This window comes from Chionomys nivalis, chromosome 8 (genome assembly GCF_950005125.1).
Source record: "Chionomys nivalis chromosome 8, mChiNiv1.1, whole genome shotgun sequence".
In the NCBI taxonomy this organism is placed as follows: Eukaryota; Metazoa; Chordata; class Mammalia; order Rodentia; family Cricetidae; genus Chionomys; species Chionomys nivalis.
Genome location: NC_080093.1, coordinates 50,519,574 through 50,544,647, shown reverse-complemented (window position 1 = coordinate 50,544,647; position 25,074 = coordinate 50,519,574). Strand labels below are relative to the sequence as shown.

The following is a 25,074-nucleotide window of genomic DNA, read 5'->3' as shown; positions in this document are numbered from 1 at the left end:
GTATTTCATTCTTTGAGACAGGGTTTCTCTGTGTAAGCCCTGGCTATCCTGGAACTCATTCTGTAGACCTAGCTGACCTTGAACTCACTGAGATCCACCTGCCTCTGCCTCCTGAGTGCTGGGATTAAAGGCATGGGCCACCACCACCCAGCCATTTTTTAAATTTATTTTTTATTTTATATTCTTTGGTGGTTTTGCCTGCAAGTATGTCTGAGGATGTGAGAAGCTCTGGAACAGGAATTACAGACAGTTGTGAGCTGCCATGTGGGTGCTGGGAATTGAACCTGGGTCCTCTAGCAGAGCAGCCAGTGCTCTTAACTGCTGATCCATCTCTCCAGTCCCCATCTTTTTATCTTGACAGACTATAAATTAACTACATGAAGATCAGAAATAACAAAGCAGTGCCATCGTATGCCAGACATACTGAGGAAGTCCTTTATGTTCAAAATGACTATGGAATTGGATGTCATGATAAGAGCATACACCATTAGTCATTTCATTTCCCTTTCCTTTATTTTTGCCTCTTTTGCAATTGCCAAAGTCCACACATGAACAAAACCGTAAAACTTGATATAAATTTGTTGTGAAAGAATAGCTTAAAATCAAGGTCAAAAATAAAATTGTTTTTGAGCAATTTTAATTTAACCTAGCTACAGAATCTCACAATAAGAATAATTTTTATCTTTCCTATATTGAACTTACAAATTAATTACCAAATACTTGTTAAAATCATCTTGGTTTTATAGCTATACTAGAGAAGAGTGTGACAAATTGGAAACTTTACACGAACTATGACATGCGTAGCGACAAAACAATTGTCAATGATTTCTGCCTTTACTTACTAGTCACTGCACAACGGAGAGAACTCGGCGCCTGCTTAGAACTTAATGCGTCTATGGAAACCGCTAGCTGCCCTTCTAGCGATGCTCCCTTTGGCAGTCCTGCTTCACACTTCCAGTGAACTATTAAATACCTCAAAATCTGAAAAGAATACGATGCAAATGAAAAGCAATCTTTAAGATCATGGTCCTAACAAACTTGTATGACACAGTTAAAACTCTAATATAAAATACTGTACTCCTGCTTATGAAATATCAGATTTGTTTCTGTTCACAGCATAGTATTGTATCTAAACACACAAAAAAAATAGTTGGAAAGCCAGCTTGGGAGGCAGAGGCAGGCAGATCTCTGTGAGCTTGAGGCCAGCCTGGTCTACAGAGTGATTTCCAGGATAGGCAGGGCTACTACACAGACAAACCCTGACTCAGATTTAAAAAAAAAAAAAAAAAAGGAAAGAAAAGAAAAGAAAAAAAGAAAGAGCTGGGCAGTGGTGGCACACACCACTAATCCCAGCACTCCGGAGGCAGAGGTAGGCGGATCTCTGTGAGTTCAAGGCCAGTCTGGTCTAAAAGAGCTAGTTCCAGGATAGGCTCCAAAGCTACAGAGAAACCCTGTCTAAAATAAGAAAGAAAAGAAAGAAAGAAAGAAAGAAAGAAAGAAGGGAGGGAGGGAGGGAGGGAGGGAGGGAGGGAGGGAGGGAGGAAGGAAGGAAGGAAGGAAGGAAGGAAGGAAGGAAGGAAGGAAGGAAGGAAGGAAGGATGTTGGAGAGGGGCTGGAGAAATGGCTCTAAGATTAAGAGCATTTGCTGTTCCTGCAGAAGAACAGAGTTCAGTTCCCAGCACCCATAAGGCACCTACCTCACAACCTTCTGTGTGCTTTGCAGACTAGGGCAGCCTTGAACTCTGAGATTCACTTGCTTCTGTCTCTGCCTCCCAAATGCTGGGGTTAAAGGTGTGTGCCACCGCACCAGGCCAAAATGACTTAATTTTATGTGTATGAGTGTTTTGTCTGTATACACGTACACGTAAGTATACCACATGCTTTCTGCCCACAGAGGTAAGAAGGCAGCATTGCCACTAAGGTGCTGCAAATCAAACTCCAGGTCTTTGCGAGGGTGATGAGCACTCTAAAATTTCTCAGCCAACACTTTTTCTTTCTTTTTTTTTTTTAAGGCAAAGAGCTCTGAGTAAGCAAGTTTGGGAACTAAGATCCTGATTTGTACCAGAGTTCTGAAGGCAGTTTCCAGGCACTTCTACAATCTAACAGCTTCCTTCACATCATCTTCTGATTTCCTGTGCGCCCTCTGTTCGGATTTTTCCAGCGTCTTTATGTATAAAGATAGTAGTTGAGAAAAGAATACTGGCTGGTGAGTCAGAGCCCTGGGTTCTATCCCGGGTTCTGTCATCTGTAAAATCTAATCCCCCAGCTTCCTCTGACGATGACAAAGAAGTCATGGAGACCACAAATATTCTAAGTCACCTCAGCGCCTGTGATTCTATCCCTGTTCACCTGTGCAGCGTTTCTTAGGTCTGAAGCTAAGTGCCCCATTAGGAGATGGCCGCAAAGTTCAGCAGTGGAGTGAACACATGCCGCTAGCCGGCACCGGGCCATCTTCTAGAACTAAACAGTTCTCAGTCCACTGATATGGAGAACCTAGCACGAACCCTTGGATTCAACCTTTCGTCATTCAGCCCAGGATCTGCACCTCAGGGTGGCTGCCGGGGGGGGGGGGGGGGTCGTGTCACACCTTGTCCTCATGTTCCCGTTTTTACATGGCTTGGTGCCTCCTTGCCTATCCTCTGACTCCCTGGTCCACCCTTTAACGGCTGCACACGTCCTTCCTGCCTTTTCGATCCCCCTCTCACATAGATGGGTACAAAACACTGGGATTCAAGTTGGCCGACTTCTGATTTCCCTCTCAGAATCAGCTCAGGTTTGGCAAACACCATACCTAGTTCTTGGGCCTTCGCGTTCTTAGCTTTGGACTGTGGTGTTAGCGCACACGAAGGCAAGCCCGGAATACACTGGTTTCTCACAAAGGACCCACGAGGGTGATGGATAGCCCAGCACCTCCATACCTCAGGCCTCACGCCCTTCCCACAATCCCAAAGAAAGCGGGATTTAAAATTGTCTAGCCATTCACGGCATTTTTTCCTGCACCTCAGAAAACGCCAGATCCCGCCGCCCAAACTTTGAGGTCTCCTCACAATGCCCTCTTCTCGGAAAAATGTCTTTCTCTCCCTTCCCTGCATCACCTCGCAGACAGGCAAAGCCATACTCTCCATTCTGTAAGGAGAGCGGCCACAGCGCTCAGGGTTGCTGGCTGCTCTAAACCTCTTCCTCAGCTTCCTTCGACCCCCGTGAGCGCCCGGCCAGGCGGCCGCCAGCCGGTTCCCTTCCCGCCAGACAGCGCGGTCGCCCCGCCCCCAGCCCTGGCGCCTGCGCACTGCGCGGGCTGCCTGAGGTCGCCCGCACCAGTAGGCGGCTGGGTGGGAGGACAGGTGGCCCTGCTGCCAAGGTTGGAGGCGAGCCGGGAAGAGGCCGGGCGATGACTCCTCCTGAGGAGACTTTCCCACGGTCTCGCCAAGACGCGGCCCTCGGCCCTTTTCAAAGCGCTTTGACCGCCGGCGGCGTTTTCCAGGGCCGGTCCCTGGAAAGCTGCGGCTGCGTGGTGCAGAATTCCCAAGCTGGCTCTAGACCCCAGCCGGCTTAGCCTTCTGTTCTGAGGGCGGTGCCTGGGACCAGACTCTGCTCCCACATCTAACAGAGGGATATATGGGTGGCTAATTAAGTCTGAATTTTAGGTGAATGATCTTTTCACCCCATATTGTGTATGTCATGCCATAAGATTTGGGATATACACTAAGGAAATTATTTTGAAATTCAGAGCTGAAAGCTGGGGGGCTTGTATCTGGCAACCTGTCTCCAAACCTCTCCCCAGTCTATTCCAGGAAGATTCTGGGAGCTTCCCCCTCCCCACTAGACCCTTCCTTCCCCAAGTTTGACTTCAGAAAACGTCTGGAAGGAAGTCCTATAGGCTGCAGAGCGGGCTTCGTGAGATGGACGTAGGCTCACAGCTCCCGAGAATCTGACAGATTGTTCTTTGGGCTGCCAAAAGAAGACACTGGCATCAGAGATTCTTGCTTGGCAACGAGTTACTCAAGGAGAAGGGTGGAACAGGGCGTTGGCCGCTTTCCTTCGGAGGAAATTCTTCCACTCCAGAAGCGGGGATTGCACAGAACAGGCTGTGGAGTTGGCAGAGTGCCCGCCCAGTACCAGCCTTGGTGCCACTTCAAAGACCATGTCCCTTAGAACCTGAACCATACCCCGTCTGCCGTGTGCTAGAGCTCTTGCCCGCCTTCCCCATCTTGGGTGCTCACAGCTAGGCAAACTGGAGAGGTGGTTTTCATTTTTTGGTTTTTCGAGACAGGGTTTCTTCGTGTAACAGCCCTGACTGTCACGGAACTAGCTCTTGTAGACCAGACTAGTCTCGAACTCACAGAGATCCGCCTGCCTCTGCCTCCCAAGTGCTGGGATTCCAGGCGTGCGCCACCACCGCCCGGCTGGAGTATTCATTTTAATCATCAGAATTAATAAAAAGCCGACATTTGGGAAGCCACTGGAGTCTTTTCCTCCTTTTTACATCTCTTTTAGAATATTTCCCACTGAAAATGTCGTCTCAGTAGAAGCGCTCCGCAGGGTGAGGAACAATGGCTAATGGCACAGCACTTGAGCTGAGGCGGTTATCTTGGCTCTCAGCCTCCTCCTTGGAATGCGCCTCAGGGATGAAGGTACAGGAAACACCCAACACTATCCCCTGTGTAGGCAGATACCTAACAAAGCCGCCTGGAAGAGGGTGCCCTCACATTGGTCTAGGCAAAGTGGGGGGCGCCTCTGCTGTAAGGATCCACCTTCAGAGCTCCGGTAGTGTTTCTTCATGTAATCAGACTTGACATTTGCTGAGTCTGACTCCCAGCTCTACACACCCTACTTTTTAGCTCCCCTTGTCAAAAGTAATCCTTCTGTGTAATAGGTATTGTAAACAGTGGAAATGAGGCTCTGAAGAGAGGTTGTATAACACTCAGTTTGTAAATGTCAGAACTGTAAGAGGAAAGCATCCCTGAAGTCCTCTCTGAACTTCTCCCCATCTCCCTATCTCCCACCTGGCCGTGGCCTGGCTGGTTGTCGGGGAGTTCTGTACTGTGCCATTATTGATATTACCGTAAAATGTGAACCCCTCTACACGAACCATGGTGGTGATACCCTCCTCTCCCACAAACCCCTGCCCACTTTTCCTACTCATCAACCTGCATCTCCAACTTGTCTGTTTGGATCTAGTAAGTAATATGTTGTTGGATGCCACATTATGAAAACATGTTTGCTCAGGTTCCTTCCTCGGGCCAACAAATGCTATAGTCAGAAGGGATTGCTGAGGTACCACTTACCTTCAATAGATTAACATGTGTGAGGCCTAAAGAAATTAAATGGCCTGCCTAAGATAAGGTCACTTAGTCCACTGGGTTGACCAAGAAGCCCTTGTGGATCACTGTATTTTCAGCCTGACCTTTGCTCTCTGGTAGCTTCCTTGAAGTGTTTCCAGGTACCCGTTCTCACTGCAGTCTAGACCGTGTGGCGTGCTGGCTGTGCTGCCATTCCTCTGCTCACTCAGAAACTGAACTCACGTTTCACGTCTTTTTTGGATATTGATTGTTCTGAGACAAAAACAAAACAAAAAACAAAAAAACTGTCTGGCCAGTTTTAAAACCCTACCCCAAGAGCCCCAGATTGACTCTGAAGCCCCCAAAAGACAAAAAATGGGGGGCTCGAATGGAACTGAACATCATAAGCAATGTTGCCAGGCAAACAGGGACATTTCAGGGACTGTTAAGCTGCCTTTGCCTTTCAATGTGTTCTCTATACATATTCTGGACACTTCTTAGGGTGTACCTTAGTCTCCAGTTCCTCCAGGTCACTCATATGCCCTGAAGGAAGTCAACCTTAGGAATTTAAACTATTGTCAAATCAGGTTCATTTGAGGACTTTCTCCCCTGGGAAACAAGCAACTATCACAAGAGGCTGTTTCCCACACAGACAATGAGAAAGGGTTAACTGCTTCTCTCAGGTCCTGAGAGAAGTCTGTCCCCCACCAGTTCCCATAACCGGGTTTCCTGAAATGGAGCACGTCCCAGGTGCCTCTCCACTAATCACATCCTTGCAAATGGGGCCATGCGCTCAGATTAGCTCATCCCTTCACCTTCTCGAGGCCTTCTCCACCTGGAGCAGAGAATCTGGGGCAGCCTCACCACTGACTTCCTGTCAGGGGTCAGATAGGAATGCTCTCGCAGAGGGCGGGTAGGTTAGGGAGCACCAGAGACCATCATGGAGCTGACTTCCACATCAGTTCATGGCCACGCCATGTTCTAAGGCTTGCAGGCAAAGAGCAATACCAAGGTTTATATAACGAAAGTATTTTCCTCTTCGCCCCCATTCCCTATGCTTTTCTTCCTCTCCTTCTTAAAAGGACTGGCTCTGGTACAAAGTGGCTTCCTGTGTCTCCTGGCTGAGTCACCTTCTCAGTCTGATTTCTCATCTGCCAGTTATCAGGTGCTGGGCCAGCCAGGAGATCTCTTTCCTTCCCTTTTCGTATCCATTCTCCTTTGCTGGGGGAGAAATAAACCTACTTTACAAAATGGTTCATCCCTCCATAACTGACTTTTTATCCTTTCTGAACCAGAGCTGGATTTGTCCCGACAACTGATACACACTAGAAGGGAAGCTTGACTTTGTGGCCCAGAGTATGGAAGCAGCTGAGGAGCCTGGTCACGTGTGGCCAAGCAAGCCTATTGATCCTAAGGTCAGACCATCAACTGGATTTTAAGATGAGTAGGCTCACTGGGACAAAGACTCATCTTGTAAGAGCCCCGTTAAAAAGATGTTAGTGCCAAAAGTTCAGTCTTGGGTCACGGTATCTATCCCAAAGCACTTTACCAGGCTCTCAGGCCTCACAGCTCACAGCCAGCCAGCTGGGACTCAGCTCTAAAGGTGACTAGATTTTACCCGTTCTGGCTTCAGTGGCTGTCTTCTTCTTCTCCAACTTCCATTTTCACGAGTTGAAAAGAGGCTGTGGGATCAAACATCTAAAAACGTCTGGACGTCTAATTCCCTCACATTTTGCCACTCACTTTGGGTGTTAGGTCCTAATTTTCCACAGCTAAAATAGGGAAATTCTCCAAGGGATATAGTTAAAATAACATCTATGAAGTAATTTGAGAGTTAGGATCTTTAAATTAGAAGACATTTTAGAGGCCATTTAATCCAGCATTTCCCAGCCAGACAAGCAATGCTTGTTCCAATTCCTTCCCTTCACCCCCACCCCACCTCCGTCTTTCTTGGTATCCAAGCAGTTTGCACAGTGTACTTAAGAACAGGAATGACTGCCAGGCGGTGGTGGCACACGCCTTTAATCCCAGCACTTGGGAGGCAGAGGCAGGTGGATCTTTGTGAGTTCGAGACCAGCCTGGTCTACAAGAGCTAGTTCCAGGACAGGCTCCAAAACCACAGAGAAACCCTGTCTCGAAAAAACCAAAAAACCAAACAAAACAAAAAAAAAGAACAGGAATGACTTGCCTTACTTCCCTTTCCACTATGTGCAATAGTTAAACCACCACTGCCCAAGTTGGTAGCTAGCGTTTACTTGAATGTCTTCTGTTGGGGTCTGCCGTCACAAACCATTCCACTTTGGGAAGCAGTGGTTTGGAAGAACTTTGCCATTACAAGAGCTACCTTCTCCCTGCTGTTTTCCCGGTCCCGTGTATTCCACTCAGCAGTCACAAATCTGTCCTTTCAAACCACAGAGAATCCATATAATCCCCGTATAAAAGGCCCTGGGGAATACTCGGAATGGTTATTGTTAACCTGTCATAGTGGCTCAGACTTGGCCTGAGTGATTGTATTATAGATGACCTGAGCTTGGCGCACATGTATCCCTAAAACATTGTATAAACCAGTTTCGTGTGAATCAAATCATTTTAGACATACATGGAAGGTGACTGCTTTTAAAGACCCTGTTATCAGTTCTCTCATCAACAGAAATAGGGGCTGGGCACTGAACCCGGGGTTTATCCACACTCAGCAAGCACTCCACCACTGAGCTACATCACTTCCTACTTCTGAAAGGCGTGCCGTCTAAGTCTCCTGCAGTGCCCAGGTTCTAGGCGGCCCTGCACTTGTCATCTTCAGCTCAGCGCCCCAAGCAGCTGGTATCACAGGCTCGGAGTCCACTAGGCCAGACTGGACAGTCCTTGTTTAATGCAGAAATCTCCCCTATCCGGCTTTCATACAAATCTAAATTTTCATGCATTATGCTTTCCTTCTGGCAAAATTTGCCTACATAGAAAACATGCAAAATAATGATAATGGGCACAGCAAACACTGCCGAGCGCCTATCTGGCACCCGGTGCCTCGCAGCTGACCTGTACTGCTTAGTTTTTCCCCACAGCTTCCTTCTGTGAAGTCACCCTAATCGTTTCCTGAAGAGGAAATTCAGGCTCAGAAAGGCTGCATACCTGTCAATAGACACTCGTCAGAGTCCAGAGTCTATTGTCTTTACCCTCAGGAGGCTTCCGATGCCAGTCATGGTTAGAACGACACAATAAGAGTAAATTGGGCTAAGATACTGAAAACTGACCTAAATGTCTACAGCTTCAAAGATATACATAAACCGGATTCCTCTTGGATATGAGCACTGTAGGCTTCTCAGAACATATTCCAGCACATATTCTCACATATTCCAGTACAGTTTAGCGGACGAGCCCTCAACAACCCCCCTTCAGCTGCTAGTATTAAACAGGTACGGTCAGATTTTATTTCTGGGGTATGGTGGAGAGTGGACACTTTTTTCCAGCGTCTTTGTACTCCTAGGGGTTAATGGCATGAGCTTTTTAGAAGAAAGAAATGGCTCACTATTGACTGGTAAAAGTCACTGGGTATCATGGTTGCTCCCAGCCTGCTCCTAGATCGGTCAAGATCATTCAGATGAGCCCAGTTTTTAATGGCATTTAGGTTTTGGAGTTAAAAATAGTTTGGCGGGGATGGAACATACTAAGTAAGCTCTGTTTCGAATCCAAATGGGGCAGAGATGAATGGAGGAGATAGCTCGGTGTCCACCAGTTCCAGTTTCCTCCATTTAGTCAAGACCAGCATGCCGTCAAAGCATCACTTAGAGCAGAACACAGCCCTGGGGTTCCTAGGACCCCAAACTTCCTGACACTGTATAAGGAAGCTTGAGGTGGGACCCTTTTCCAGTCCTCTGTGCCCTACAGCAACTGCCCGCACCCATGAAAAGGCCCCATCGGACTAAATGCTGCCTGCAGTCTCGTGTGCAGACTTGCTTGCAAACGTGTGTTGATCCTTTGCACATCATACCCGAAGCTGTCAGGCTGGTGTCCTGGTCTGTGCTAGCCACGGTTAGTTAAGCCTGTCTTCTGAAGGTGCATGCTCCCCTGGGAGCTCGCCTTTCTAACCTTTCCTTGGGCAGCCGTCTAACAATCACAAATCAAAGACTGGCGTGGAAAAGGATGTGGTTTTCTTTTCTTAGCCCCTGTTTCTGTGACTGGCGGAAGAAGAATGAACCTGACCAAGTCAAGACAATTCAATCAGTCTTCAGCTTTAAACTCTGTCTCTTAGGCTCCTCTGACCAGCCCCATTCCTGTGGTTTTCTACCTGAGGGGTCGGTCATATGTCACTCTAACATCAGGGAAGGAGCATCAAGGCCGAGTATCACTTTTCCCTCATCTGCACTGAGACCACTGACTCTGCAGCAGGGCTCCCACCCAGGCGGCTTCTGTGGTCTTGGTCTAGCTGGAGCATAGTAATGGTTTCTAGTGCCGCTGCACGTCTCCCCTGGACTGCTGAGATTCCATCTGGAATGGAATGGCTCAGCCCATTCACATGCTTTCTCTCTGGGTTTCTCGGCCCTTACTCCACACCAGCCCCACAAGCATCCCGGCTTTTAGGTTCTATCATTCCCCCACATACCCATATAGACCTCTAAGGGGATGGGTTCCAAGGAACTTTTCAGAATTTCCTCCAAATATCAAGGAGCCCAGGAAATCTGGGTTTGGGGGATAAGACAGAAGAGCGAGGCACAGTCCATAGGGAGGGTTACACCAGACTGTCTGCCTGCATGGGTCTACGTGGACCCTGCTACTAAGACTCTGAGGCAGCTTCCTGCTATTGACAGGTATGTTGAGACCCTGTTTCTTCTTGGAGTCCCAGGAGTGCGGCAGAGTCCAGGCCGGTACGGTCCACTGCTGCTGGGCTGTGCCGAGGGAGTCAGAACACTCTTGCTCTCATGTCCTCAGCCTTTTCAATGCTGCTCCAGTCCCAAAAATTTTCTCTCCTATGTGAAAATCCACACGTCTTTTACAATCCAACAGATGACGGCATGATCTCTGAACTTTAGGCTTACCAGATCTGTCTGTCTCTTGATATTTAGAGGAAGTTTCTGGAGGAAACCTTAAAATCCCTCTCAAGCACCTGTCTCTTCAGTTGAAGAGCCAAGTGTCTTAAGAATAGTATCCTGCTGTAGAGTTGATTTGAGACAAACTTCTAGGCTCCAGCAATTCTCCTGTCTCAGCCTCCTGCGTAGCTGGAACTATAGGAATGCATCATTAGTATCTCTTGTATAGCTTCTAAAAGACTAGTTAAGAGTTTAAAAGGATTAGTTAAGAGTTTAAAAGCCAAAGATGAGGAAATAGCTTAGCCAGTAAAGTATTTTGCAAGCAGAAGAACCTGAGTTCTGAGTTCAATCCCCAGAACATTTATTAAAAATAAGTAAGTAGAGGCCTGGAGGAGGGATGGCTCAGCCGTTAAAGGCTAGGCTCACAACCAAAAAATAAGTAAGTAGAGTTGGATGGTGGTGGCGCACGCCTTTAATCCCAGCACTCGGGAGGCAGAGGCAGGCGGATCTCTGTGAGTTCAAGATTAACCTGGACTACAAGAGCTAGTTCCAGGACAGGCTCCAAAGCTAAAGAGAAACCCTGTCTCAAAAAACCAAAAAACAAAACAAAGTAAGTAGATAGATAGATAGATAGATAGATAGATAGATAGATAGATAGATAGATTTTATCATGCTGGTATCTTCTTACAATCCCAGCACTGGGGAAGGTAAAGACAGGCAGATAGATCCCTGGGGGCTCTCTGACAGGCTAGCCTAGCCTACTTGGTGAGTTCCAGGCCAGTGGGAGGCCCTGTCTCAAAACAAACTGTCGGAACACAGTCCAGCAATGGAGTCTGTGAGAACTCTGAGGGCTTGTAAGAAAACTCCAAGGAAACAAGACAAGAGTTTTGTGACCTCATTTTTTCAAAGCATGGATTTTGAAATGTCATACGATGGTGGCACATGCCTTTAATCCCAGCACTCAGGAGGCATAGGCAAGTGGATTCTTGAGTTTGAGGCCAGCTTGGTTTACAAAGAGAATTCCAGGACAGTCAAAGCTACACAGAGAAACCCTGTCCCAAAAAACCAAAACCAATCAAACAAAAAAAGCACAGAATTGTTCTTAAAATGTGTTTTGTGCCCCTCAGGTGTAGCAGGTAGGAGCAAGTTTACCTGAGATTATCTGTCACAGCCGGCCATAGTTCCATGGGAAAACATGCTTTTCCCTCATGCAGCTTGCTCACCACATGCAACTTGACCTTGTAATTGTACACTTTATTCACGTGACTCCCAATAACCTTCAGAATATACATTGTCTAATGTTCTGAATAAAGTTAGCTATTGCATGAGATTCTAGTTCACCTCCTTTATCGGCTCCTTTCTCTCAGGTCCCACAGCTGCTGGAGTGGTGAACACAAACAAACAAATGTGGATGGCACTCGATGAATGCACTAAAATTTGTCCCCTGGCCTATAGACACGTACGTACACAGAACACATACATACACAGAACACGTACATACACAGAACACATACATACACAGAACACGTACATACACAGAACACGTACATACACGGAACACATACATACACGGAACACGTACAAACACAGAACACGTACATACACAGAACACATGCATACACAGAACACATGCATACACAGAACACATACATACACAGAACACATACATACACAGAACACATACATACACAGAACACATGCATACACAAATACCTGTGTTTGCACAGATGTTCACAAGGCAGTCAGGGGGAAGAAGGAGAAAGAAGGGAGGGAGGCAAGAGGAGAAAGAGAGAAATCACAAAAACTAATAATTTGCCAGGTGGTGGTGGTGGCACACACCTTTAATCCCAGCACTCGGGAGGCAGAGGCAGGCAGATCTCTGTGAGTTCGAGGCCAACCTGGTCTACAGAGTGAGTTCCAGGACTGGCTCCATAGTTACTGAGAAACCCTGTCTCAAAAAAACAAAAACTAAGAACTTAACTAAGATTCAGGTATCTTGGTAGGGAACCTGTGCAGACAGCAGTCCATATATAAAGTTCTTTCTGCTGCTTAAATGATAGAACACAGATTGGAGATATAATAATTGGGAAATAAACCGGGGATATGGTTCAGTGGTAGAACATCTGCATAACATGCATTCCCCATACTATAACACAGACAAGGCCATACTATTTAATATGAAAACGTTAAGTTTAATCTAGTTCCAGTAGAGAATCCTCTTCCCTCCCAAGATCTTCTCTGTTTACATTAGTTTGTTACACAGGTAGCTACAGGCCTATGAGATGAGCGTGTTATCTTCCCTCGTGGTACTCACAGCTTGAAACGGAACATGACCATTGGACAGGGATGATCCAGGATGGAGTTCTGGATGATGCAGCATTGTAATTCTAGAATTGAGGCAGAGGCATGAGGATCATATAGTATGTCTAGGTGTAGTGGCAATTCACTTGTATTTTAATAAATAAAACTTCCCTGAGGATCAAAAAGAGTAAAACAGCCACATTGGCCAGCTTTATAGACCAGGCAGCAATAACACACACCTTTAATCCCAGTAGCCACACTAGTTTGCCATAGAAACCAGGTGGTAGTGGTGCATGCCTGTAATTGAACCAGAGAGGATGATAAAACAGGAGGAGGCAGCTCTCAGTCACAGTCTCATTCTGAGATTCCTGGAGGCAGGATCGCCATTTTGGACTGAGATAGAGGTAAGAGCCAGTGACTGGCTGTTTTGCTTTACTGACCTTCAGGTTGAACCCCAATACCTGTTTCTGAGTTTTCTATTAATTGTGCAACATCCAGGCTGGGCAGTGGTGGTGCACACCTTTATTCTAGCACTTAGGAGCCAGAGGCAGGAGAATCTCTGTGAGTTAAGGCCAGCCTGGTCTACAGAGCGAGTTCCAGGAGTACAAAAAGAAACTTTGCCTTGAAAAGCAAACAAACAAACAATCTAAAGAAAGAATGAATGAATAAGAAAGAAATAGCATGTCCAAGTGTTTGTTCCCCATGTTTTTAGATAGAATGTATAACCCAGGCCAGTCTCGAACTCTGTGTAGTCTAGTTGGCCTCGAATTACTTACTGAGCCTCCTGCCTATGCCACTGAGTGCTGAGATTATAGACCTGTGCCATTATGAATAGCATGTTTAAAAATGTTGGGAAAATATCCGGAGTTCCATATGGCTATGATATAAAGTAAGGAGGGATGCGGTAAGGCTGGAGAAGTACGCAAGGCATGTAAACTCTACTACGAAGCTCCTAAGGATTTTAGCAGGTGAGTGTTCTCTGTCAAACTGATGGTCTAACAATGCCATCCAAGATGCCCAGAGAGTAAGATGGTTCAGGAAAGAGACATGGAACAAAGACAAGCCCAGACAAAACACCACCACCATCAGAAACAAGTGAACAAAACAACAACAAATGCACAGGAGAGCATGGAAACCATAAGCCAAGAGAAGAGTTGTCATCACACCGAGAGGACAGTGAGCAGCAACCAGAATAAGAATAGGATCACTGGTAACCGCTTGTCAGCAGCCTGCAGGAGTAAAGCCTATATCTGGGCTGCATTAGATCAACTGCAGGGATTGGGGAGATCAGGGGGTAAAATGCTCATTTTACAGGCATGGGGACCTGAGTAAATGCCAGGCGTGGTGGCAAAGTGCCTGTAACCCCAGAACTGAGGTATTGCAGAGATAGGCGGATCCCCAGCTCAACCAAAACTGAGAATCCAGGTTCAAGAATAGATTTTCTCAAATCTACAATGGAAAGTCATAAAAGAGGGAACTCGCCGGGCGGTGGTGGCACGTGCCTTTAATCCCAGCACTCGGGAAGCAGAGGCAGGCGGATCTCTGAGTTTGAGGCCAGCCTGGTCTACAAGAGCTAGTTCCAGGACAGGCTCCAAAGCTACAGAGAAGCCCTGTCTTGAAAAAAAAAAAAAGAGGGAACCCACTGTCCAACACACACACACACACACACACACACGCACGCACTCTCGGAGCACATGGAGATTAAAATGAATGCGGAGGGAACTCACTGTCAACTCCTCCACACACGGAAGAAACACAAGGAGATTGAAGTGAATTTGATATGGGATGTTAGAGAGGAAAGAGGATGGACTGAGCAAGTGAAAGGAGGGAGGTGTTACTTTCTGATATGCGGTGTGACCAGGTTTGGGTGGGAAGGTCATGTGAAGATGTGTGACCACGTGTGCATTAAATCAATCACTTCAAAGCATCTCTCACCTCCCGTCTCTACACTGATGTCTTTCAAATGGGTTTCCTAAAGGCAGGTGACTCCAACCCATGCGTAACTACTAACCAATATCTCCACTTGACTCAAAGATACTTTCAACCCAAGGTTCCAAAACAATAGTCTCCCCTCTTTTAAACTTGGCCATCCCTCCTCCTCATTAAATTCTTCACAAACCCTTTTCCTCTCCAACAGAGCTGTGTGAAATTCATTTCTGCCCACATCTTACCAGATTTCCCTAACTGCTATCACTGCTCCCCATTCTCTGACTTGTCGGTGCTTCTCAAAACCAGCTTCAAACTCAGGTGACGTGTCCTGAGCCAATCCCCTTCCATCCTCTCTCACAGGTCACTGCTCTCTGCTAAACTCTCTTACAACCTCTGAAGTTCCCATTCGTGACACTGATTGTGATTGGTGGTTATCACTGAGCAATCCTGTTATTACTGTCTGTGATCCCCACCAGGGGGTCCTCCAAGATCCTAGCACAGTACCTGGCACATACTAAGTCACAACCTTTGAATGAATGCTTGATTGAGGTGAGGAAGGAGCTAATGGGGCAGATGACTCAAGAAGGCTGTGTGTATCTCAGGGTGTAATACTAGCCAAGCAAGCACAGGCTATGGGTTCTGTGCCAACAAAAGGAAGGAGGAGGGCAAGATGATAACGATGCGTACAGGGTATCAAGATTTCCTGCTTGCCGGGCGGTGGTGGCGCACGCCTTTAATCCCAGCACTCGGGAGGCAGAGACAGGCGGATCTCTGTGAGTTCGAGACCAGCCTGGTCTACAAGAGCTAGTTCCAGGACAGGTTCCAAAACCACAGAGAAACCCTGTCTCAAAAAACCAAAAAAAAAAAAAAAAAAAAAAAAAAAAAGATTTCCTGCTTTGGCTGGGCAGTGGTGGCACACACCTTTAATCCCAGCACTTGTGAGGCAGAGGCAGGCAGATCTCTGTGAATTCGAGGCCAGCCTGGTCTACAAGAGCTAGTTCCAGGATAGGCTCAAAAAAAAAAAAAAAAAGATTTCCTGCTTTTAATTTAATCTGGTAGATGATCAAGCATGTTTAAATGGTCACCAGAAGTGAGGGCCATGAGGGTTGGGAGGGCTGAGACCTACAGCAGGAACCAGAAGAATCAGTCTCAGCTGGAAGAAGGGAGACACCTCTTCCGTGGCACAGAAAGCTGAAGATTCAGTTCCAGCTCTAGCTGTGACAGCACAGCCAAGATCTTCCCATGAATTATGCTTAGCCTGAGCAGGAAACTTGAATCCTCTGAGCAGCTCAGCATGCCTGGTGGGTACCATTCCATTCACTTTGGCAACGCACAGGAAAAGGAGGCAGAGGTTCTCTTTGTCATTGACCACACTGATTCACTACCGTGCAAAATACCAAGTTTCCAGAGCAACCCAGGCGCAGAACTGAGACGGTGATCTCAGCAGTCCCTTGACTGAGCATGCTTGCTTTCCAAATTGGGAAACAGTGCAGTGAAGTAGGAATGTGGGAAGACAATGGCTGCTGTGGACTGAGTGCTTGCTACGGGGGCGGGGAGGGGGAAAGCTGGACTAGTACCTTACTGCAATAATTCACTCGGTCCCCACATCTTACAGGTGAGGAGACTCAGATGCAAAGAAGGTAAGAGCAGATTTAAGGTCCTACAACAAAACTATATTTTATTTATCTATTTATTTTGAGACACAGTTTCACTCTGTAGTCCAGGCTGTTGTAGATACAGCCTCCAGAGTGCTTGGATTACATGTGTGAACCACCACTCACACCTCCTAACTAGACAGCCATCTCAGGGGTCCTAACCCTAAAACCGTTGCCGTCTTTCTTCCTCACCCCCTGGTGCTCAGGATTAAACCCAAGGCTTTGTGCGTGCTAGGCAAGGGATCTACCTCTGAGCTACCCCAGATCCCAAATCTATGCCTTTTAATTACTCTGCCGTACTCTTCCTCTGAACAGACTAGGAGTTAGAAGATAAGGAGTCTTTCCATGAGTTAATTCTGTTAACATGGACATCCACTTAGGTGTCTGAACAGCGTTTTGCTCCTCAATAAATTAAGAATGAAAGTCAGAATGTTTGTCTTACAAGGCTTTTTGAAAGATTTACAATGCTTAAATTGGGAAATTAATCTACAAAAGCTATTGTTTATGTCAATCACAAGACCTACCTAATAACTCCAAATGGCCACCATCTAACAAGTTGTCACTGAGACCTCAGTTCCCATAATCTTGAGCAGCAGCAATAAATGGTTTCCAGTTTGTTTGGTGGTCAGCTAATTCCCATCCCATAATCAACTTTAATGTCCCTGGCAAAGTTTCCATAATGACCATTATGTACACGTTGGCCTCTTTCTTCCTGAACATCCAAAATACTCTGACCTCTGGGATCAGAAGAAGTGTATGTCCTCTCTTGACTCCATTGCTTGAAGGAGAGTGAGGTGGGTTTTTCTCATTTTGTTTGTAGTCCTGACTGGCCTGGAACTCCCTTGTTGAACAGGCTGGCTTTGAACTCTCACAAATTTGTCTGCCTCTGCCTCCCGAGTGCTGGGATTAAAGGCATAGCAAACCAACACAAGTGACTGATTTTTTAAAAAAGAAAATCATAAATACCCTGAATAACAGTTCACAGTGAGCTATTCCAGAGAAGGCTAAATTCCAGTTTAATGGTAGAATCTCAGTCTTCAACAAAACTCCCCAATCCCTCTCCCAACTCATTTTACACATGAGGAAAACCAAGGCCAGACAGATGCAATTGTTCAGTGGTGATGGCAGGATTGGGTTTCACCTTGCAGATTTTTAAAAATACATTTAACACAATGATTTCATTTTGTGAAAAGCATACATGTAGCTGTCTTAGTTATGCATACACTTCCAGAAAAAAACAAAATTGCTAAAATTTGGCTAACAATAAAGCCATTATTAAACCTTAAGTCCAATAATTCACTGAAAAAGCATTCTTTTTGTTGCCCTTACTTGTCCATTTCAGACATTCCCCAGGTTTGAAGGGGCCTACCTCTCCTCTGGAGTATATAACCCAAACCCTCTGCAAAATCCATCCTGGGTTTTTTTTGGTGTTTTTTTTTTTTTTTTTTTTTTTTCTTTTTCTCCTTCTGGTTCCTCCCTGAGCTTAGCTCTCCAATCTGGAAGAACAGTACTTTCAGAGCTGGAGTGGGGGTGGGAGTGTCACATGACATAACGCACTGTTAGCACCCACTGCGAGCACCCACTCTGTGCATTTGCTCTGATTTGGGCATATTTCCTTCCTCTCCTAAGCAGATAGCAGATCACCTTGGTGAATGCCATTAAACCGTAGACCACTCAGCTGCTAATAAACCAAGAAGAAACCCGTGCCAGGCCTAGAAATGTCCATCCCTGCCCCCAACCCCCTTAAGACAGTGACTCGGGCAGAATTCTCCTGGTTGATAAATGAGAGGAGCTGAGGAGCCGCTGTGATGACGGTTCCGAGAATCTGATTTGTGAGAAGGCAAATCTCCAGGAGCGCCATGGAGATGCTTTTGGAAAGCGGGCCAGCCTACCTGCCGGAAGGAGGACGAGAGAAAGGGGGCAAGGCAGAGAGAAACGCTTAAGCGAGATGGCCTGGAGGTGCCCAAAAAGGGACATTTGAAAAGGAAACGGAGGCCGCATCTCGGGGAAACCTCAGAGGTGAGTGACATTAAATAGGGCTGCGCACCCTGGCATCAGAGACAAAGGTGGAATGTCCAAACTGGGAAGAATGAGCCCCGTTAACTGTGGGTGGTACCCAGACGCCCAAAGGGCGTCGCAGGGTAGGCGAAGACCGGAAGGTGGGGGTCAAGCAGGGCATCCACGCGGAAGACCATGGGAGGTCGGGAGCCGGCTGAGGAGCGGCCGTCCTGAATTTGCCCCGGGGAAGGTCAGCGACCCCCGGCCGGGGAACCACAGTAGGAACCCAGAGGGGCCGCGGTTGCCATGGCGCCGGGCGGGGAGGGGGTGCCTCGCGCCCCGCCCCAAGCCCCGCAGGGCCCGCGAGCTCCAGATGGTCCCGGGCCTCCCGCGGGAGCCGGCGGCCTGCGGCAGGGGGAGGCTATTGTCCTCCTTCCGCGGCGCCGCAGTCCCGCCGCTCGCGCCCGCGCGCAGCCGCCACGCGCCCCGCGGCCGCCGGCCCCGCGCGCCCCCCGCGCCGCTCGCGCCCTGTGACAGCGCCCGCCTGCCGTGCGCCCCGCCGCCGCCGCCTGTGACCGCCCGCAGCCACCCCTCGCGACCCGGTTGTGGGCGCGGCGCCGATCAGTGCGCCCCGGCCAGCCGCGCTCTTGCTACCCGACAGGCGCTCTGCACCCAGGTAGGTGCCTCCGGCGCCCCGGCCCGCTTTGTCCCGGCCGGCAAGGAGGCGCGCTTTGTGCGACCGCACGCAGGCGCTGGGGTCGGTCCTGGGAACCCCAGGAGGGAGGATGCGACGCCGAGTGCCTGGGTTCTGTGCGGGCCAGCCAGGTACCACTGAAGACAGTGGGGGTGGAGGCTTGGGCACGCGGACATCTATGGAGTGCGGAGAAGAGTCTGGAAGAGTTGAGCTGACAGACGCGCTGATGGATCGGGGTCGCCTGGGCTCGGAGCGCGTCTGGCAGCGCAGGCTTTTTCTGGTGCGGTGGTTCCTGCGGGGGACCAGCCGGCGCAGGTCGGGAGGACTGGGGACGTGCTCGGATCTGTCTGTCCGGGGCCTGTGAATACCCAGCTTCCTCCAGCTCCGCAGCTTGTTGGCAACTGGCTATGAGGTTTCGTGGGCTTCTCCTCACCTCTGTGGTACCTAGCTCCATGCTGCCCGTTAGGTCTCGCATGGGTATGAGAGGTGGACACGGTTTGGTGGAGATGACTGTAGTTGCTAGAGAGGATGAAACCTTCAGGCCGTGAGGAAGTGTTGTGTAAGGTATTTCTGGGGCTCTACATTTACAGGGCAGTGAAGTCTGCCTATGACAGCTGGCTGACTGGGGTTTCAGTTCCAGCTCCACCATCCGTTTACACCATCCACTCTGACTCCAGCCTACTGCACCCCAGAATCCTCATGACATTGCATGCTTGTCTGAGATGGAGGCTTGCCCCTGTTCTAATGTGATTCTCCGTGGGCTGTTTCTCAGCTGCTGTCCCCCATTACAATTCCAGTCTTCAGAGCCTGGGTTTGTAGGCATTGCCGGTCGGTATCCACAACCTGGTTTCTCTTGAAGGTGAAGAGAGCAGAGTGAGTTCCAGATGTGTTTGTGTGTATCTCAGTTTGAGCTTGGGGCAACCTCTTGGCATGTTGAGAAGAGTGGATCAGTGGTGAGGGAAGAGCTAAAATGGAGCTTAGACTTTTCTGGTTAAGAAACTGATGTAAGCTCAAGCTTAGGGAAGGGGGTGGTAAGGGAGGGGAGATGAGTCTGAATAATTATGCCCGGGTGGAGGATTTTTTATTTATTTGGGTTTTAGGCCAGGTGATCTTTGTGCCAGTTTCTGGGTGCTGGGATTACAGGTGTGCAGCACCAAGCTCAGCCTAAACTGCAGATTCCAAAGGAGAAAATGAAAACATCCGCGCGTCTTCAGACTGGCTCCCCAATTCCTCCTAGCAGAGCCCTGAGCTTCATCAGGAACACTGCCTGGGAAAGATCAGGGTTTATTTTTCTTTCTTCTCTTCTCTTTCTCCTGCTGTCTTAAGCACCCCACATCTCACTGTGACTCTTTCCCCCTTTCTCTCCCTGCCAGTCCATCCATTTATACTTTGAGTCAGCTGAGATTTTTTATTTCGCTCAAGTCCCTATCTGTCCTAATGTATTGTTCAGCCTCTGGTCACTTATTCAGCCCCGGCTTCCCAAGGCTGTCCAGCCCTACCCTTCTTCCTCTCGGAATCAGTTCAGTTTGATTAGTTCTAGAGCTCACTTCCGCTTCGCTTTTGCTCTGTCGCGGCTGGGGTTGCTGTCCTGAGAGGGAAGAGGTATTTTAGTTTAGCTCTGGATAAGACCTGCATGTACTTAGAAGTCATCCACAGTCATACTCACCCCCGGAACTCTGTGCTTTTCAGTCCTCTGAGCTGCCCGAAGGAGTTGCAGCTGTGGGCTTGGTCAGTGGCCCTCAGAGTGAGTGCCTTTCACCAGCATCTTTTGAGCCACCTGGGAATGAGTTAGATATGCAAAGTCCCAGCCCATTCCAGATCCGCCAAACCAGAAATAGGTATTGAGGGAGGCAGTGATCTGTTCCAGTGGCCCAGCACTCAGGTCATGTGATCTGTATTTGTGACTCCTTAGTCCCATGCTAGTGCTTACCTTGAAAGTCCTCCAGCTGAGAAACAGGTCTTTTCTCCTCCTGTCTCCATTCTTTGCATGAGTGTTTTCTTCATCCCTAAGAAAGACATTGATTCTTTGGTCAAAATAGGAATTGGCCCAGAAAGAAATGAGAGACGAGAGAGAGAGAGAGAGAGAGAGAACGAGAGAGAACAAGAGAGAGAGAGAACAAGAGAGAGAGAGAGAGAGAGAGAGAGAGAGAGAGAGAGAGAGAGAGAGCTACCCCTGCTCTCAAGGAGTTAAAGAGGAACAAGCAGAGACACACACACAACTTACGGTCCGTGTCGTAAATGTGAAAAGAAAGCACTGTAATATGTGATAGCTGTATCCACAGGGCTGAGTGAAGCGCAGAGGAGGAAGGATTACTGAGGGATAGAGAAGTAATCGGAGCAGGGTGTGGTGAGAAGAGGATTCAGAGGACAAGGCAGGGCAGGAAATAGGGTTTCTAGCTTTTCAAACCAGTGCCAGTGGAGGAAAGTGAGAGGGGACCCCACTGCCTCGGGACCAGCCCACCACGGCTAAGCAGAGCCTGTGTCCCGCAGCGCTTGGGTGGGCACCAGCCCCTGGCCAAGCAGAGCCTGTGTTGTAGCAAAGCTCCAGCCTGAAGCTAATGGGAGGTCCTACTAGCCTGATGCTAACCACATAAGCCTCTGGGGCCTGGCTGAGGTCAGTGGCTAAGAATGAGGGAATGCAGAACTGTAATCTGGATTAATGGTGGCACCTTCCTTCCGCTGGAGTTCAGGAATCCTTGGAGGAGAAGAAAATTGAGGATTCTCCACAGTCATGTGGCTGGAGGGTTGCTGGAAGACTGAGCACAGAGACCCAGGTCCTATGTAAGGGATGGTCTGGGTAGGGAAATCTCAGGCAGAAAACTTTAAGACCCTGGAGCTGGCAGCTGCTGGAGCTCAGAAAACATATTGTACAAGACAACGGGGGTCCAGAGCTAGAATGCTTAGAAACTGGCTGTCAAGGCACAGGGATGGGATTGTAGTGAGGTTTTTCCTATAGAAGGAAAATAGTATAATAAAATAATGAGGGGAAGCTGGGTGTCATATGGGGGTGCTTTTGATGGGGTCTGTGGAGAGATTTTTTTGGGTTCTAATGCCCTTCCTTCAGCTGAACTGACAAGGACTACTGGTGAGGAGATTTTAACTCCACACACAGAGCAGGGCCAAGGCCAGTGCTTCTAAGTCAGATTCTGTTTTCTTGTTCAGAAGCTAAAACTGTTAGCTGACTGGTGCAGGTCATGCCTGGCTTATAGTGTTCTTTGCTCAGGGTGACTCAACTCTGCCCTACAATTTAGTTTTATATAAATATTTACAGAGCAAATCCAGTGGCTCTGTTGGTGGAAAATGATGGGAAAGGAGTCCTAGACCAGTGGAGATTAAACTCCTTGCTCATCTATAGGGTAATGAACGACCAAACTAGGAACTAGAGGCCTGAAAGTCCTCCACCTGAGAAACGGTCTTCTCTCCCGCCTCCATTCCATTCTTTGCATGAGTGTTTTCTTCATCCCTAAGAAAGACATCGATTCAATGGCAAAATAGGAATTGTGATGAATTCATATGATATCTCTTTATTGAATACCTATTCTGCTGGACCCAGAAAGAAGAGAGAGAGAGAGAGAGAGAGAGAGAGAGAGAGAGAGAGAGAGAGAACTACCCCTGCTCTCAAGGAGTTAAAGAGAAACAAGCAGAGACACACACAACTGACGGTCGTGTCATAAATGTGAAAAGCACTGTAATGTGTGATAGCTGTATCCACAGGGCTGAGTGAAGCGCAGAGGAGGAAGGATCACTAAGGGATAGAGAAGTAATCGGAGCAGGACGGAATTCTTCACAGCTTGGCCTAGTCAGTTTAAACTGTCAGTGTGATAAAGCCTAGAGTCATCTGAGAGGAGAGTCTCCATTAACAAGTTGTCCAGAGAAGATGGGCCAGTGGCCATGCCTGTGGGAAATGTCTGGATTGTTAGTTGATGTAAGAGGCTCCAGTCCACTGTGGGCAGCACCATTCCCTGAGCAGGGGGCCCTGGGGTGTATTTTTAAAAAAAGAAGATAACTAAGCATGTTCCTAAAAGGAAGCCAGCTAGCAGGGCATCCCTCTGTGGTTTCTGCTTCTCCTGCTTCCGTTGCTGGCCTGCCTTCCCTTAGTGATGGACTGCGACTTGAGAGTATAAGCCAAATAAATCCTCAGAAGATCTTATGACAGCAACTGAAAGGAAACTAGAACACACCTCCTTCATGCCACTCCCAGAAAAGCGTTGGTGTGGGGCAGTGCTACCCAGCCCCGCCCTCAAGGAGGGCACACTCAGCCCTAAAGAACGAGCTAACCATAGTAGCTAAGTTCTGCCTTTGTGTGCTCATGTGCACACACATTTCTACCCACCTAGAGCCTCACCACCCAGCCTTCAAACCACAGGAGAAGTTTTCCTCACCTCCTTCCTTCCCAGATCAGGTATTTTTTTCTGAAACAGGGTTTCTCTGTATAATAGCATTGACTGTCCTGGAACTCACTATGTAGACCAGACTGGCCTCGAACTCACAGAGATCCACCTGTCACAGCCTCCTGAGTGTATCATGATTAATAAAAACTCAGAGACAGATATTGGGGTTCAACTTGAAGGTCAGAAAAGCAAAACAACCAGCCATTGGCTCTTAGCTCTTGCTGAAATGGCGATCCTGCCTCCAGGAATCTCAGAATGAGACTGAGCCTGAGAGCTGTCTCCTCCCGTCTTATATTCCTCTCCAGCGCTGGGATTAAAGGCGTGTACCACTACCACCTGGTTTCTATGGCAAACTAGTGTGGTCACTGGGATTGAAGGTGTGTGTCACCACTGCCTGGTCTGTAAGGCTGATCAGAGCAGCTGTTTTACTCTCTGATCTTCAGGCAAGCTTTATTAAAATACAAATGAAACATCACTATACCTGAGTGCTGGGATTAAAAGCATGGGCCACCACCACCAGATGAAGTAGTTCATGAGTTTAAACTGTCTTGTGGTGAAGAGGTATTAGGAAAATGAAAAATGTGGGATTTAGAGTTCTGTTAAAGTTACAACTTTCTACCCCCTATTCCCTTGAGTGGCTAGTAAATGTTGTTTTACACCAGAACTTTGGACCTTACAGACTTCCAAAAAAAAAATTCCCAGCAGCTAATCTGAAGCTCATTTGAGGACAGAGTGTGTTTGCTTAAGTTAAGGTCATAAATAGTACTGGCAAGTATACATGATTCAGATACCATGGCCAAGACCACTGAGGCTGGGATGAGTGCTGATCCCTCAGGCCACTGCTAAAGGGCCCCAGGATGGTCTGGGAGATGTTAATAATGTTCTCTGTACCAGATGCTATGAAGAACAGTTAGAGGGGCTGGAAGGATGGCTTACTGGTTAAAGGCAGTGGTGTTTTTTTCAGAGGACCCAGGTTCAATTCCCAGCACCCTCATGGCGGTTTACAACTATCTGTAATTTCAATTCTGCATCCTTTTCTGGCCTCTCTGGGTACCAGGCAAACATCTGGTACACCTATTATATATATATTACATATACATGCATCAAAACATCCATGCCATAAAACAAAATTTAAAAAGTCTTTTTCAAGACAGAGTTTCTCCAAGTAGCTCTAGCTGTCCTGGAACTTGCTCTGTAGAGCAAACTGGCCTCAAACTCAGAGATCTGCCTGCCTCTGCCTCCTGAGTGCTGGCTTTTTTATTTTATTTTATTATTATTTTTTTTGAGGGGAGCAAGATCCTCTTTTTTAAAAATTTGGGAAGAACCTTACTTCAAAACCTAGTACTTGCCTGGTGGTAGTAGCACACACCTTTAATCCTAGCACTTGGGAGGCAGAGACAGGTAGATCTCCGAGTTTGAGGCCAGCCTGGTCTGCAAAGCAAGTTCCAGGACAGCCAGTACTGTTATACAGAGAAACCCTGTCTGAAAAAAAAAAGAAGAAGAAGAAAGAGAGAGAGAGAGAGAGAGAGAGAGAGAGAGAGAGAGAGAGAGAGAGAGAGAAGGGCAGGTGAGTGGCAGGCTCAGCATCCCCAGCGCTCTTCACAAGCCGCATCTTCTTGTAGGAACAGGAAGCCACCCACCACCATGAGCAGCACTCTGTCACCCACAGACTTCGACAGCTTGGAGATCCAGGGCCAGTATAGTGACATCAACAACCGCTGGGACCTGCCCGACTCAGATTGGGACAATGACAGCAGTTCAGCCCGCCTCTTTGAGCGGTCCAGAATCAAGGCCCTGGCAGGTAAG

General features: G+C 47.9%; 2 protein-coding genes across 3 annotated transcripts in view; one reads left to right on the top strand and one right to left on the bottom strand.

Moving 5' to 3' along the window:
• The window catches only part of Top6bl (TOP6B like initiator of meiotic double strand breaks), a 108,565-nt gene extending 90,185 nt beyond the window's left edge, over positions 1-18,380 (bottom strand). Inside the window, 4 exon segments of the mRNA XM_057778701.1 lie at positions 843-981; positions 3,096-3,227; positions 3,230-3,600; positions 18,302-18,380. Of these exon segments, the coding sequence (XP_057634684.1) occupies positions 843-981; positions 3,096-3,227; positions 3,230-3,600; positions 18,302-18,380 (721 nt within the window).
• Sptbn2 (spectrin beta, non-erythrocytic 2) overlaps positions 17,760-25,074 on the top strand; it is a 43,298-nt gene continuing 35,983 nt past the window's right edge. Inside the window, exons 1-2 of one of the 2 annotated variants that reach the window (XM_057777242.1) lie at positions 17,760-18,204; positions 24,891-25,069. In XM_057777242.1, coding sequence (XP_057633225.1) covers positions 24,913-25,069 — 157 coding nt within the window. In that variant the 5' untranslated portion in view covers positions 17,760-18,204; positions 24,891-24,912. Of the gene's footprint in view, positions 18,205-18,736; positions 18,860-24,890; positions 25,070-25,074 lie in introns of those variants that run through there. The other variant, XM_057777243.1, reaches the window with a different exon arrangement.